This window comes from Canis aureus, chromosome 24, assembly GCF_053574225.1.
Source record: "Canis aureus isolate CA01 chromosome 24, VMU_Caureus_v.1.0, whole genome shotgun sequence".
Lineage (NCBI taxonomy): Eukaryota > Metazoa > Chordata > Mammalia > Carnivora > Canidae > Canis > Canis aureus.
The window spans coordinates 14,857,432-14,872,704 of NC_135634.1; the positions used below are offsets into that span (position 1 = coordinate 14,857,432).

The 15,273-nt window shown below is 35.4% G+C and overlaps 1 protein-coding gene across 15 annotated transcripts in view; it reads right to left on the bottom strand.

The window, feature by feature from the left end:
* The window catches only part of LOC144295815 (phospholipid-transporting ATPase IB), a 570,630-nt gene that overhangs the window by 400,808 nt on the left and 154,549 nt on the right, over nucleotides 1-15,273 (bottom strand). For all 15 annotated transcript variants that reach the window (XM_077868357.1, XM_077868362.1, XM_077868360.1 and 12 more), the window contains 4 exons: nucleotides 12,771-12,936; nucleotides 7,615-7,742; nucleotides 6,675-6,752; nucleotides 4,108-4,196 (listed from right to left, as the gene is read on the bottom strand). In XM_077868357.1, coding sequence (XP_077724483.1) covers nucleotides 4,108-4,196; nucleotides 6,675-6,752; nucleotides 7,615-7,742; nucleotides 12,771-12,936 — 461 coding nt within the window. The remainder of the gene's footprint in view (nucleotides 1-4,107; nucleotides 4,197-6,674; nucleotides 6,753-7,614; nucleotides 7,743-12,770; nucleotides 12,937-15,273) is intronic.

The following is a 15,273-nucleotide window of genomic DNA, read 5'->3' on the forward strand; positions in this document are numbered from 1 at the left end:
CATAGGCCATGAAACAGTCTGCATAATTTTAAGAAAAGTGAAGTCCTATCAAGCGTCATTTCCAACTATAATAGTATAACTAGAAATCAACCAGAATGAAACCAAAAATTCACAAATATGTGGGATTAAATAATATGCTACTGAACAACCAATCGGTCAAAGAAGAAATCAAAAGGAAAATCAGAAAATATGTTGAGACAAAGGAAATAGAAATATGACATAGTAAATCTTATGGGATGAGGCAAAAGCAGTTCTAAGAAGGAAATTCATAGTGACAAATGCCTACACCAAAAATCAAGAAAAATATCAACCTAATTTTACACCTAAAAAATTAGAAAAGAAGAACAAATGAAACCCAAAGTTAGTAAAGGGGAAAAGTAGCAAATATTAGAGTAGAAATAAATGAAAAAGAGAAAGAAACAATAGAAAAGATTAATGAAACTAAGAGCTGGTTCTTGGAAAAGATAAAATTGGTAAACCTTTAACTAGATCCACAAATAAGAAAAAAAAAGGGAACTCAAAATTAGAAATGAAAAAAGAGATATTAAAACTGATAACACAGAAATACCTGGAACATAAGGCACTACTATGAACAATTATATACCAACAAATTGGACAACCTATAAGAAATGGATAAATTCCTAGAAATATGCAACAAACACCGTATCATGATGATGAAACAGAAAATCTTAGATTGATTACTAGTAAGAAGATTAATTTAGTAATCAATAACCTCCAAACAATCAAAAGTCAGGTCCAGACAGCTTCATTTGGGTGACATTTTCCCAAACAGTCAAAGAAGGATACCAATCCTTATCAAACTCTTCCCAACAATAGGAGAGAAACTTCAAATCTGTTTTACAAGGTCAGCATTACCCTGATACCAAAATCAGACAAGGATACCACAAGAAAAGAAAATTACAGGCCAATACCCTTGCTGAACATAGGTGCAAAAATTCTCAGCAAAGTATTAGCAAACTGAATTCAACAATACATTTAAAAAATCATACACCATGATCAACTGAAATTTACTCCAGGGATACAGGGATGGTTCAACACCTGCAGCCAATCAATGTAACACACCACATTAACAAAATAAAAGATAAAAATCATATGATCACTACACTAGCTGCAGAAAAAGTATTTGACAAAATTCAACATCCATTTATGATAAAAACTCTCAACAAAATGGGTACAGGGGGAACATACTTCAACATAATAAAGGCTATATACGACAAGCCCACAGTTAACATCATACTCATTAGTGAAAAGCTAAAAGCTTTTCCTCTAAGATCAGGAACAAAACAAAGATGCTCACTCTTGCCACTTTTATTCAACACAGTACTGGATGTCCTAGCCACAGCAATCAGGCAGGAAAAATAAAAGGCAAACTAGTGAGAAGTAAAACTACCTCTATTTGTAGATAACATGATACTATATGTAGAAAACCTTAAAGAATCCACCAAATAACTCTTAGAATAAGTGAATTCAGTAAAGCTGCAGGATACAAACTCCATACATAAAGGTCTGTTGTATTTCTATACATTAATACTGAACTATTAGAAAAGAAATGTTTAAAATCCCAATTACAGTTGTATAAAAAAAATACCTAGAATAAATTCAACCAAGAAAGTGAAAAACCTGTATACTGAAAACTGTAAGACATGAAAGAAATTGAAGATGCAAATAAATGGAAACATACTCCATGCTTTTAGACTAAAAGAATTTATATTGTTAAAATGTCCATACTACCCAAAGCAATCTACAGAGTCAATCCAATCCCTTCCAAAATTCCAACAGCATTTTTCACAGAAACAGAATAAATAACTCTAATTTGTATGGAACTACGTAAGACCCAAATTGCCAAAGCAACCTTGGGAAACAAAAGCAAAGCTAGGGGCATCACATAGTCTGATTTCAGACTATTATTACAAAGCTATAGTTATCAAAACCAGACAGTATTGGCATAAAAACAGACTCACATAGATCAGCAGAACAGAAAAGAGAGTCCAAAATCAAATCCATGTACTTACGGTCAAATAATTTCTGACAAAAGTCTCAAGAATATTTTAATGGGAAAATCATGAACTCTTCAATAAATGAGAAAACTGGACAGCTACATGCAAAATAACCAAACTGAACCACTATCTTTAACCATATACAAAAATTAACTCAAAATGGACTAAAGATTTGAATGTTAGACCTGAAACCTAAAACTCCTAGAAGAAAACATAGGTTGTAAACTCCCAGACACTGTAATGATTTTTTGGATCTGACACCAAAAGCAAAGGCAGCAAAAGCAAATATAAACAAGTGAGACTACATCAAATTAAAAAGCTTCTGCACAGCAAAGGAAATCATCAACAAAATGAAAAGGCAACCTACCTATAGGAGAAAACACCTGCAAATCCTATACCTGATAACATGATAAGGGATTAATATGCAAAATATATATATAAAAAACTCATAGTACTCAATAGCAAAAAAAAAAAAAAAAAAAGAAAGAAAGAAAGAAAAAGAAAACAAAACAAAAGAAAAAGAAAGAAAAGCCAATCTGATTAAAAATGAGTAGAAGATCTGAGTAGGCATTTTTCCAAAGAAGACATACAGATGGCCAACAGGTACACTAAGATGTGTTCAACATCACTAATCATCAGGGAAATGAAAATCAAAAGCATAATGAGATATCAACTCCTACCTGTTAAAATGTTAGAAGAATTAACAAGTGTTGGCAAAGATGTGGAGAAAAGGAAACTTTTGTGTGCTGTTGATGGGAATGTAAACTGGTGCAGCTGGTATGGAAAACCATATAGAGTTTTTTTCTTTTTTTCTCAAAAAATTGTAAATAGAACTACCATATGACCCAGGAATCCTAATTCTGGGTATTTATCCAGAGAAAATGAAAACACTAACTCAATGTGATATACTCACCTCATGTTCACTGCAGCATTATTTACAATAGTCAAGATATAGAAACAACCTCAATCTCTAATCAATGGATGAATGGATAAAGAAAACATGGTACATGCACACAATGGAATATTATTATTCAGCCATAAAAAGGAAACTTTGCCATTTGTGACAATATCCATAATAGGATATTATGCTAAGTGAAATAAGTCAGACAGAGAAAGACAAATACCATACAATCTTACTTAATACATGACTCAAAAAAGAAAAAAAAGGCAGCAGCAGCTCATAGCCACAGAGCATAGGTTAGTGGTTGCCAGAAGCAGAGGGTAGGAAGTGGTCAAATAGGGAGAAAGGGGCAAAAGGTACAAACTTTCACTTATAAAATAAGTAAGTTGCAAGGATTTAACAAACAACATTGAGACTGTAGTTAATAATAAATACTATTGCATTTTTGAAAGTTGCTAAAAGAACAGACCTTAAAAGCTGCACTGCAAGAAAAAATAAATTTTGTAACTGTATGCGGTGACAGATACTAACTAGACTTATTGTGGTGACCATTTTACAGTATATACCAACACTGAATCATTATGTTGTACATCTGAAACTAATAATGTTACATATCAATTAAACATCAATAAAAAAGACAGGCATTCAGATCAAAATATGAGTAAGGCATTTATAATTATTAGATTATAAATATAAATATATAGAAGATAAATTAATAGAATTAAGGTTTTAAAATTAAATTTATAGCATTAAATCCAAGGATTTCTCACTAGGCAAATATTTGCAGAATAAACTGGCTAACTGTTCAAAGTTGGGGCCAATTAAATTTTATTTATTTTTTAAATTTTTAAAAAATATTTTATTTATTCATTCATGAGGGATACAGTAAGAGAGGCAGAGACACAGGCAGAGGGAGAAGCAGGCTCCATGCAGAGAGCCCAATGTGGGACTCGATTCCAGAACTCCAGGACCATGCCCTGGGCCAAAGGCAGATGCCCAACTGCTGAGCCACCCAGGCATCCCCAGGACCCATTAAATTTTAAATACATTGAGTAGTAATTACATATCTAAACCTCTTATAAATATCCTTCGAAAATATCAAAAAGGCATTTGGCTAGCAACTAAAAATAAACTCATTTTGTTAGAAGAATACAAATCAAATTTTTAGTAAGTGATAAATATACTTACCCATAGGTTACCCCAGCAATGCTACACTTCTTGAAGTTCATGATATTGCATGTAAGCGTTCCAGTTTTATCAGAAAATAGGTATTTTACCTACATCAAAGAATGGAAGAAACATGCATCAAAAATGTAGTTAAAAAGAAAAAAAAAGTAGTTAAGATGCAGAGACCAATAGACAGTCTTTCCTTCTATATTTTTCAAAATTTCTATTAATTTTAAAAGGCAAATTTCTTTAAAGTAAAATAAATTTTATAATTATATATGTTACAATTTTATGTTATTATAAAATTAATATATTTTAATGCTTAGACCACTTAAAAATCTTTTCCACTAACCAAGCCTAGAATCGAATTGTGTGGAAATGTGCAAAGGAGGCTCCAGAAACAGCCCTGGAGCCATGTCGACCTATAAGCATAAGCACTAAGTTCTGCCACAAGGTAGCTCAAAGACACAGATCAGTCTCCAAGCTATTCCCACCATCTCATACCTCACTCTTAGTGTTCAATATATCAAGACAACAAGCTCAGGCTTTGGCAACTCTTAAAATATTTTTTATCACTACACTCCTAGTTGGATTAAGAAAGCATATCCTAAAACAACACAGAGCAAACAAAGCTCTCCTGTCACAATAACATTTAAGATTACATGAAGACAACATAGGACTGCTATAGATTATATATAACTTTCTGAAACTCAAAGGTTTACAAATTTAATACACAAAGCTCTCAATATACAAAGATGAAAAGACAAAATTTCTAGAGGTCAACAATCTAAGCATTTTGACATAATTAACTGAATGCAAAAGAAATGAAATCTAAATGCTTATGTGCTGTGTGAATTAAGTTCTCTCCAGTGGATCATGTGACAGGGAAGAAGGAGAAGAGTTCAAGATCACAAGAGGGTAGGTTCCGAATACTAAGGCATCATACGGACAGACTCTAGAAAAGTCACCTCATCCTTCTTGGCTCCAATTTCCTCATCTAGGAAATAAAGAATTTTGCCAGAAGATACAGAACATAATTTTATGTGCAACATCCTGGAAAAATATGTCCAGTTTCTTCACAGTTTTCTAAAGAGAGCCCATGATTGCTGCTGGATGTACTCCACAAATCACAAATGGAAGCTATGCTTTACTGTTTTATGGAAGAGGGATTAATACTGTGAATTATTTATTCTGTACTTTTTTTTAATGAGACAATATAGGCAAATATACTATGAAGTATTTTAAAGCAATCAAAGGGCTGTCAGGTAAAGGAAAATTATTAATGTTCCTAAAGAAGTCAAATAATACATAGATATAAAAAGTATGGGTCATTAATGCTCCAACTATAAATAAGTTTTTATATGAATTTTACATGAAGTAAGTCTAGGGATACAAAAAAATTCAATAGATTCAGCTTTCCAATAAACAATGTCTTTCTGCCCCTTTTTAGAAAAAATTATAAGATTGTATCAAATGTTTAAAAATGCAAAATTTCCAATACAGAATTATCCAGATTTGCTCTCATTCTCCTATTGAATTTTAACTTATCCTTAAGTTCCAATTCAAAACTTTTGGAGCAAGCAAAGTTTTCCCATATTCCCAATTAGGATGAATTATTATCCTGGGTAGAACAGGAGCACTTTTTGTTTTGTTTTGTTTTGTTTTGTTTTTTGAACTGGAGCACTTTTAATCCTTTAATTACTGGAATCTAGTTGAATGGGTCCTGAGAACAATAGTATACTGAGCACTATGCTAGACTGACCAAGGCAGCCAAAGACCTTATCCCAGGCACAACCACACCCTCAAAATGGGCTCAAAAGGCTCCAGGAGAAAATAGACACCACATCACTATCATGTCTCTCATTTTACAGTATTCATATTTGGGGATACTGGTACGGGGACCTAGAAGAAAGATAAATTTACTCTACCCGAAAAACTGAAAAAGGGTTCAAAGAGAAGAGAAATTTAGTCTGACATATATAGCACCCACCCCTGTAGGGCTGTTGGGAGGTTTAAATAAGATGTATAAAATGAAATTATCATCTCTAATTGCAGTGCATTCAAAAGGATAGTCCTTACAGTAATTTCAACAGAAGATGAAGATATAATGCAAAACAACTCATTAAAGGACACATGGTTTCAAGGGTGATGACAAAAAAGAAACTTATTCCCTGGGATTTTCCAGAAACAAAATCTAAAACATGTGAGAAATTTAGTAGATTTATGTCCTTCAAATTAGCTCCTCCATGTTTTGTAAGATTACCTAATACCTACAGATCTGAACCACTGTTTTCCCTATCATTTACTCCTGATAAACAATTTTAATGTCTAAAATAATATTATACTTTATTTTTCGTATTTTTTTGCAGGCACCTTCTAGATAATAAAACACATCAATGCCTCAAAAAGCAGGTCAAAGCCAACTAACATTTCTATTTCACAAAACTTTCAAATGCTATATATAAAGCTCTTTAGACATCAAAACTACATAGAGAACTATTTTTCCAAAATGTTTTGTGGTTCTAACACTGGGCTCCCCTGATGCTAGAGTCACCCACCACTGCCACAGGTCCCAAAGAGGCTCTCACCTGCCCAAGCTCTTCATTAAGGTTTGAGGTCCTGGCCATTGCGGGAGTGTCATTTCCTAGATAATACATGTCTGTGTCCTGAGAGAGAGAAGGGGTGAGGGAGCTTCAGAAAATATATACAATTAATCCTTCATTTAGACTAACACAGAAAAGAAGCTACAACAGATAACTTAATATTAATGCTCATTTTTAATTTGGGGGTGATAGTACAGTGGCTATTAGTATAGAGAAATGCCGTAATAGAAGAAAACATGTAATTTACATACAGAAGATTTGGTTTCTAGATGATTATTGCATGACCTACACTAACCCATACTTCTGAGCTCAATATCTCCCTCATGGGATTGTTGCAAGGATCAAATAAAAATGCACATGAAAGTGCCCAGTCTACCAATATTGGCTGCTGAGGTCCAGTGCTTAATGGCCAGGGCAGTTCCCTTAAAATTCCACCTCCACTCTTGCAACCAAATCCAAGTCTATGGTCCTCATAACCTTTGATATGAAATTGCACACTGAAACAGACAACGCCTATGAGACCTCTTGTGCAGCACTAATCAGACTGTAAAAGCAGAAGCATTTGCAGTCATTTTATCCCCACTCACCAGAAGGCATGCATCTGCTAAGCACTCTGCCTCCATCATCTCACTTAATCCTCATAAGAACCCCATGAATAAACAGGCACCAATATCCTCTTGTCTCACTGACCAGGAAGCTGAGGTGACAGGTAACTAGTCATTGCCATCACCAGCTCAATGATAGCTTTGCCAGAGATCCCTTGCCAGTTCTCTGGCTAGTTCAAGTCCTAGACCCAATCATAAATTATCCATATTCCTCCTTTTCTGGGGGCTCAGCTGTAGGACTGATGCTCTGAGAGAATATGAGAAAACGTGGTTGGCATTGTTCCGGCAGCTCAGCTTTGAAGCTCTGCTGAGATACTCACCCAGTTTATAAAAAGAGCTTGAGTGTATTTCACAACCTCAAGAGTCACCAACAGACTAATGGGAATAAGATTGTTGTATAGGATGATGAATGTCAACAAGTTATATCCGAAATTATCCGAGGTTGTGTCTGTGGACAAAAACCAGAGTAACTGTATAGCTTCAGTTTGTCTCATTCGGTTTCCTTTTACTTTATTATTGGGAACTTTTTCTAAAAGATGTTCACAAAAAAAGTCTACTGGCTTACATAGAAATTTTAGAGATTTGAGTTGCTTATGTAGAAATTTAGAGATTTGAATTAAACCAGTTATTGACTATTTACTATATGGAATGACCTGTGAATACAATGACTATTAATACAATCTCTCCTAATAAAGAGTTGGCTTCAAACAGGAGGTTGTAGGGGAGGGGAGTAAGCAGGAGCAAGCCTGCCCCTCACTGACCATGCAGCAGCATACATCTACTGAAGAGAAGTTCATAGGGCATTGCTGAAACCAGGACAGGAGGGTTTTTTTAATGGGAAAGCATGGTCACCAAAGGCTAGCCAGAAGAACAGAGGCTTTAGTCTAGTTTTAGCAGAAAAAGACAGCTAACAAAAAAAAAAAAAAAAAAAAAAAAAAAAAAAAGCATAAAAAGAATACAGGCATTTTAAATGGCTGTGAGGAATATCTACAACCTCACTAAGGTCAGAGTCTATCTGGGATACTCCCAAAAGTCTCAATGGTAGCAGGAGAGGGAGGCAGGAAGACTGAAGCCTATTTATTGAAGATAACAGAAGAAAATCTTAATATAAGAGGATCCCTAAGGATGGATCAAGACCCCTAGGGGGCAGAATCCAAAACAGAAGTGGGTCAGCTTAGACAGGAACAGGAACCAGGAGAGGGAAAAGAGGTACAAGGTCTATATCGAAAGAGAAAAGTTATTTTCCTGATGATCATGACACACTAGTTGAGGGAAAAAGTAGTAGGATCTTGGCAGGAGGAGGGGGGGACTGCAGAAGACTAAAGGTTTGACTGGTATTAACGATGCCTCTTGAGGGAAACTGGTATTTCAAGATAGTGAAAGGCAAGGATTGGAAATTAGTAATTTCAAACCACAATTGAGTTTTTCAAACCACAGTTGAGTTTTTCCCCCAGGAAATTAGTCAAATGGTGGTTGTTTGACAGCCTGAGAGTTCTGGAGGGTAGTTGTGATGGCAAGATAAGAGGCTGGGAAAGTAAAATAGGCAAAAACTAGTCAGTAGTTTTATTTTCCTACCATCCTTTCATTTACTTTTCATCTACTAAGGCTTCCTGCTGATTGCTTCTTTTCTTTCTGACATGCTACTTTGCTATCTTGTTCTTTTGAATTAAGTGGTTGCTAAATAGGATCTCTAAGTACCACAGTTAACAAATGTCCCTGAGGTATAATCTGCTTAGGAACAAGTATCTGCCAATTAGAATTATGTATTAAGAAATTTAAAATTTCAGGTTTGAATACAGGCCCAAAATAGCTTTGTGCCATCATACAGGTGATCAATAAGCAAAGCATATTCAGGAAAGACCCTATGTATATAAGTTCATTCAGCTAAATAAGAACAATCAAGTAGAGATGAGTGAGGACAGAATATGATAGAAATTGAAGTCAAAGCTCCAACAGTGACAATGAGAATGTGAAGTCTGATGGCTTTATAACAGAGCGACTCCAAATTTTCCATGAGAAATCAAAGCAGACAGCATGATGGGTGGGACAAAAAGACCATTCGTTCATCATGAATCATGCAGTTCATACTGGAGTTTGAAATTGCCTAATGTCAAAACTATGAAACTATATATGTACACGAAGTATTAGTCTGCATATCTGAAGCTAGACATATAACATGGTCCAAATCCAAATTTTAAGGACCAAAACCAAAGGTTTTGATCCAACCTATGAGTCCCAGACATATTTGTAAAGTGGCAACAATAGTTCTCCCAGGCAATTAAAAGTGTTTGATTTTTCTGCATGAAATAAATAGAAAAGGGAAAAACTGTTTTGATCGATTTAACCAAAATATACTTAAAGAGTAACAGAAACCTCAAAGATTCCAAAGTTTTAAAATTCAAATTTATTTCTCAAAATATTTTGTCATTAAATAAATTCCATTAAATGGAATTGCTGTGTAAGGAGATTGGCAAATCTCTCCAAAAAAGGAAGAAATAAAGCTGAACAAAATTATCAAAAACTAGCAGTTAAGGTGCTTGAGAATTGATCACAGTGCGTACAAAAAAATTCAAAAGCATGTATTCAAAAAAATCTACTTAATGTAAGTGGAAACCTTTGGCATTTATGTCAGAAGCTATTTTTCTCTCCTTTCCCCTTGAGCCATGATGCTTAAGTTCTGTTCTGGATGGGTGGTTGTGACTGGCAGCTCGCATCCCCCACCCCATCAACCCCTGCTCCATATTGCAGAAATTCTATCCCAAGGTGAGGCAGGCTGCTGCTCCAGAATAAGGCAGGTTGTTAGGACAGGAACAGCCTGAGGAAGATGACATTATTTGGAACATAGCATGAAAAAAAGACACGCCGGGGGCACTGTCAAAAATAATAGAGATCTCAGTGGCTAATAATCAGAGAAGACAAATATCTTACAAAATCAGTAGGAGCAAACAAAGGAGGAGACTAGCCAGAAATTAAACAGGGATATCCATGGAAAGAAATGGTCAAAGAAACCTTGGTAAGATCACACCGAATCCTGGTAGTCCCAAAGGTCATGTCCATGCACAAGGCTGTAGCTGCTTAGGAGAGACCAGACAGGGTACTTATGAACTACTACTCCCTGACTGAATGTGAGCAGACTTTAAATTCCCCAAAAGCTGAAGGCATTACACAAGCCATGCATACATAGATCAAACAACCTCTGACCAATCACTGGCTAACCTCTAAGCTATGCTTACCCTTAGGAATCCAGACTTAAAAAATAAAATCAAGAAGAATGCTAATGAGGACAGGGTTTCTTTCTACAGCGCTGAAAATGTTCTAAAGTATGTAAGGGGTAAAGGTTGCACATCTGTGAAAATACTAAAACCCACTCTATACTTTAAACTATACATTTTAAAGGCATTAAAAAGTCAAAACATGGAAATAAAACTGAGCAGTAACAGCAGAGGCTATACACTGCAGGAGAAAACAGACTTCATAGAATTTTTCCAGGCAAGTCACTAAATAGATAAACAAAAACAGCAACAAGCCCGAGGAAGAGGAAACAGAATCCAGAATTGCCAGAACATATTATCCAAAGCGCCCAGTTTTCAAGAACAAAAAAAAAACGAAAAAATATGAAACATACAAAGAACCAGGAAAAAACAAGCAATAGAAACTGCCCTTGAGGGGGACCCAAATGATGGACCAGAGACTTCAAAGAAGCTATTATAAATATATTTAAAGAACTAAAAGAGGGGATCCCTGGGTGGCTCAGGGGTTTAGCGCCTGCCTTTGGCCCAGGGCGCGATCCTGGAGTCCCGGGATCGAGTCCCGCATTGGGCTCCTGGCATGGAGCCTGCTTCTCCCTCGTCCTGTGTCTTTGCCTCTCTCTCTCTCTCTCTCAGAAATAAATAAATAAATAAATAAATAAATAAATAAATAAATAAATAAATCCTAAAAAAAAAAAGAACTAAAAGGAACTTTTATGGAATTAAAAGAAATTATGATGACAGTGACTGATCAGAGAACACTGATAAAGAGATGAAAGAAAGAGCCTAGCAGAAATTCTGAAATTGAAAAGAAAAAGAAAATCACTAGTGGAACTGAAGAGTAGATGTGAGCTAGCAGGAGAGAGAAACAGACAAACTTCAATATAGATCAAAAGAGATTACTCAATCTCAAGAACAGAAAAAAAAAAAAAAAACAGAATAAGGAAAAATTAACACAAACTAAGGTCACATCACGTGGACCAAAGTGTACATAATGGAATTACCAGAAAGAGAAGGGAGTTTGAAAATGTGGCAGGAACAATATTTGAATAAATAATTGCTGAAAACTTCCCAAATTTGGTGAAAAATACTAATGTACATATCCAAAAAGCTCAACTAAACTCTAAACAAACTCAAAATTACTGAAAACTGAGGACAAGTTTGAAAGCAGCAATAGAAAAACGACTTACATACAGGTAAAAACTTAGTAAGATTAACAGCTGACTTCTCATCAGTAAAATGGAGGCCAGAAGGCAGTAGGATGGCATATGCAAAGTACCAAAAGGAAAAGAACATCAACCAAGAATTCTACAATTCTTGAGAACACTGTCTTAGCAAAACTGTGCTTCAAAAAAAAGGAGAAACTAATACATCCCAAGATAAAAATAGAGGATTTGTTGCTATCTGATCTGCCTTACAAGAAATACTAATGGAAATTTTGCAGGATGAAAGGAAATGACACTAGATGGGAATTAAATCCACATAAACAAAGGATATCAGTAAAGGTAATAACACAATCACCTATAAAAGACAATTACATATTTTTATCCTTTCCTTTGAATTTAAGAAATATGGCAAAAATGAATATAAAAGTACATCATTGGACTTTATACAGATGTAATATATATGACAGCAATGACAGCACAAACGAATGAGAGGACAAAGCTACATGAAGCAAAGAAATGACACAAGCTGGTATCTTAAATTTACAGAAAGAAATGAAAAATACTAGAAATGATAAGTATGTTCATATAAAATAACTCTGTAAGGATATTTTTTCTTTTTGCTTAAATAGACATTACAAAATATAAGGCAATAATTATAACACGTATACTGGAGTAGTAACATATATGTAATAGATATGACAATAACATAATGCAAGGGAAGAAATGAATCTATACTGGAGTAAATTTTCTGTATTTTACTGTAATTAAGTTAGTATTCATCTGAAGCAAATGCTGATAAATTAAGACATTTATTGCAACCCCAAGAGCAACTACGAAGAAAATAATTTTAAAAATTGTTAAAAATACAATCATCTGAATATAAAACAACTCCATATGTCCATCTTCATTTCATCCCACAACTCCTAATCTTTCAGGAGGCTGGCCTTTTATACAGTAGCCAAAATAATGAAGGATGGCATGGCCACCACACATAAACCATACTTTTCCAAAAGTGGTCCTACTTTTATCCTACATCAACAGTCACTCGATCCTCACACTTACCCATCTTCTTGATGTACCAGTTCTTTCCACCTTGAGATCCATTCCAGTACAGGGCCCCCACTGAGCTCACCAAGGCCATGACCAAGAGGATGCCAAACAATACCAGGATCTGCACATTAGTCACTTTCTCAACATTCGATCTTTTGAGAGGTGCCTTTGTGGAATTCTGTACAATAGCATTGAAAGTGAATAAGAGTCATAGAACAGGCTTGAGTTAAAGAGTTGAGAGAAAAGGAGGTAAGTTAACCAAATTCAACAAATAAAAAGTGAAAGAATGTACTTTTGACAAATAACCAATGAAATTAAAACATGCACCATACTCCTGAATGAACAGCTAGTTTTGAATAAAGAACACATTTTGACTCCTCATGATTCAATCTGTACTTATTTACATTTTAGTTTAAAATTAGCTACTTTTGCAATCATAGAAAACAAGTTCTAAATTACTTAAAATCAGTTTAAAAGATATCAGAATGTTATTAATTCAAGAGACACTAGAAACTTAAAGATTCTGTACCATAAAAATCTAGACTGAATCTTCAAAATAATATAATTCTATAATTAATATACAAAGAACTATTTTTGCAGTATAGTTTCCTCTTAAAATTGAGAAAAAAGACATACACAAACACATACACATAAAAAATGCAAAATAGGTGTTGACATCAATAGGTATCAAAATAAATGAATGGACAAAGTTCATTTGGAAAAATGTGTGTGAACAGGAAACAAGCAGGAAAGCTCTAGTGGATGTGAGAAACATGAGTGCATTCTTGAATTATAAACAGAATGTTGACAGGAAAGTAAAACAAAAATGGAAGACAGCCTAACCATCTATAAAAATACATGCTGATTTCTCATGGCAGATGAGGAGATAATCCCGGCTGGAAGAGAATCCAGTATTGGCAAGTGAAATCAGAAAGATTCATTAAAGCCAGATTCGAGGACCTCTGCACATAGGTGGAAAATCTGAAACTATATCCTCTCAGTGTTGGAAAAGTCAATGGAACTAGTTTCACTAAACAGTTATGCACCTGAAGTCACTTTACTAAAAATTTTCTGATTGTCGTGGTGGGAAAAATAATGGTTTCCCAAATGATGGCCATGCCCTAATACCTGGATCCTGTAAATACATTATTTTACGTGATAAAAGGGGTTTTGCATATGTGATTAAATTAAGGATACAACTGGGGCACCTGGGTGGCTCAGGTTGAGCATCTGACTCTTGGTTTTGGCTCAGGTCATGATCTCAGGGTCCTGGGATCAAGCTATGTGTCAGGCTCCACACTCAGCATGGAGTTTGCTTGTTCCTCTCCCTCTGTTCCTCCCTCCCAGTCACTTTTTCTCTCATTAAAAAAAAAAAAAGAAAAAGAAAGTTTAAATTAACAAAATTAAGGATATGACTTAGGGAAATTATCTTGGATTATGCAAGTGGGTCCAATTTAACCCACATAGACCTTTAAAAACAGAAAATGAAGAGATTCTTCCCTGGCTACAGTCAGAGGGAAATGTGGTTACACAAGAATAGCCCAAGAAATGCAATATGCCAGCTTTGGCAATAGAAAAAGACAGTCATGTGCCAAAAAATTCGGGCACGGTTCAAGAAGGCTGGAAGAGGCAAGGAACAGATTCTCCTCTAGAACCTCCTAGAGTATCCTAGAAAGGAATGCTGCCCTATGGGCATCGTGATATGGATGAGACCCCTATCAGACTTCTGACCTACAGAACTGATAGCATGACAACTTCGTGCTATTTTAAGCTATCAATTTGTATAATTTGTTATGGCAGCAATAGGAAACTAACACAGTAACCCAGAAGATGGTAATAATCCACTCCTACAGGTGAACAGAGCCTGGATTAGATCAGAAGCCAAGAACTGGATAGGGGAAGATGGACACAGGAGCTTCAGTCTGCAGGAATCACAAACCGATCTCTCTACTACTAACACCGATTTGCAAAAATCAGGTGATTTGAAAGCTTGAAAGGCACTAACTAGCCATACAAATGGTGCCTTGGGCAAAATTTAAGTCAGCACACTTCACTGTTCTCAACTTGTCTGATCGTTAAAAGAGCTAGGATGAAAATGTCTCCAAAAATTAAGAATATGAATAAAGTCACAACATGAAAATAAAATCAAATAAAAAGAGAGTGGAGATCCCTGGGTGGCTCAGAGGTTTAGTGCCTGCCTTCGGCCCAGGGCGTGATCCTGGAGTCCTGGGATCGAGTCCCACGTTGGGCTCCTTGCCTGGAGCCTGCTTCTCCCTCTGCCTGTGTCTCTGTCTCTATCTCTCTCTCTATCTCTCTGTGTGTGCGTGTGTGTGTGTGTCTCTCTCATGAGTGAATAAATAAAATCTTTAAATAAATAAATAAATAAAATAAAAAAAAGAAAGAGAGCAATTCATCCCTAAGTTCCTTCAAGAAGCTCATACCACATCACTGAAACAGTTATCTGAATTCTATCCCCAAACCCACAAATACTACAATCTTGGCCTAGTTTTCTGCA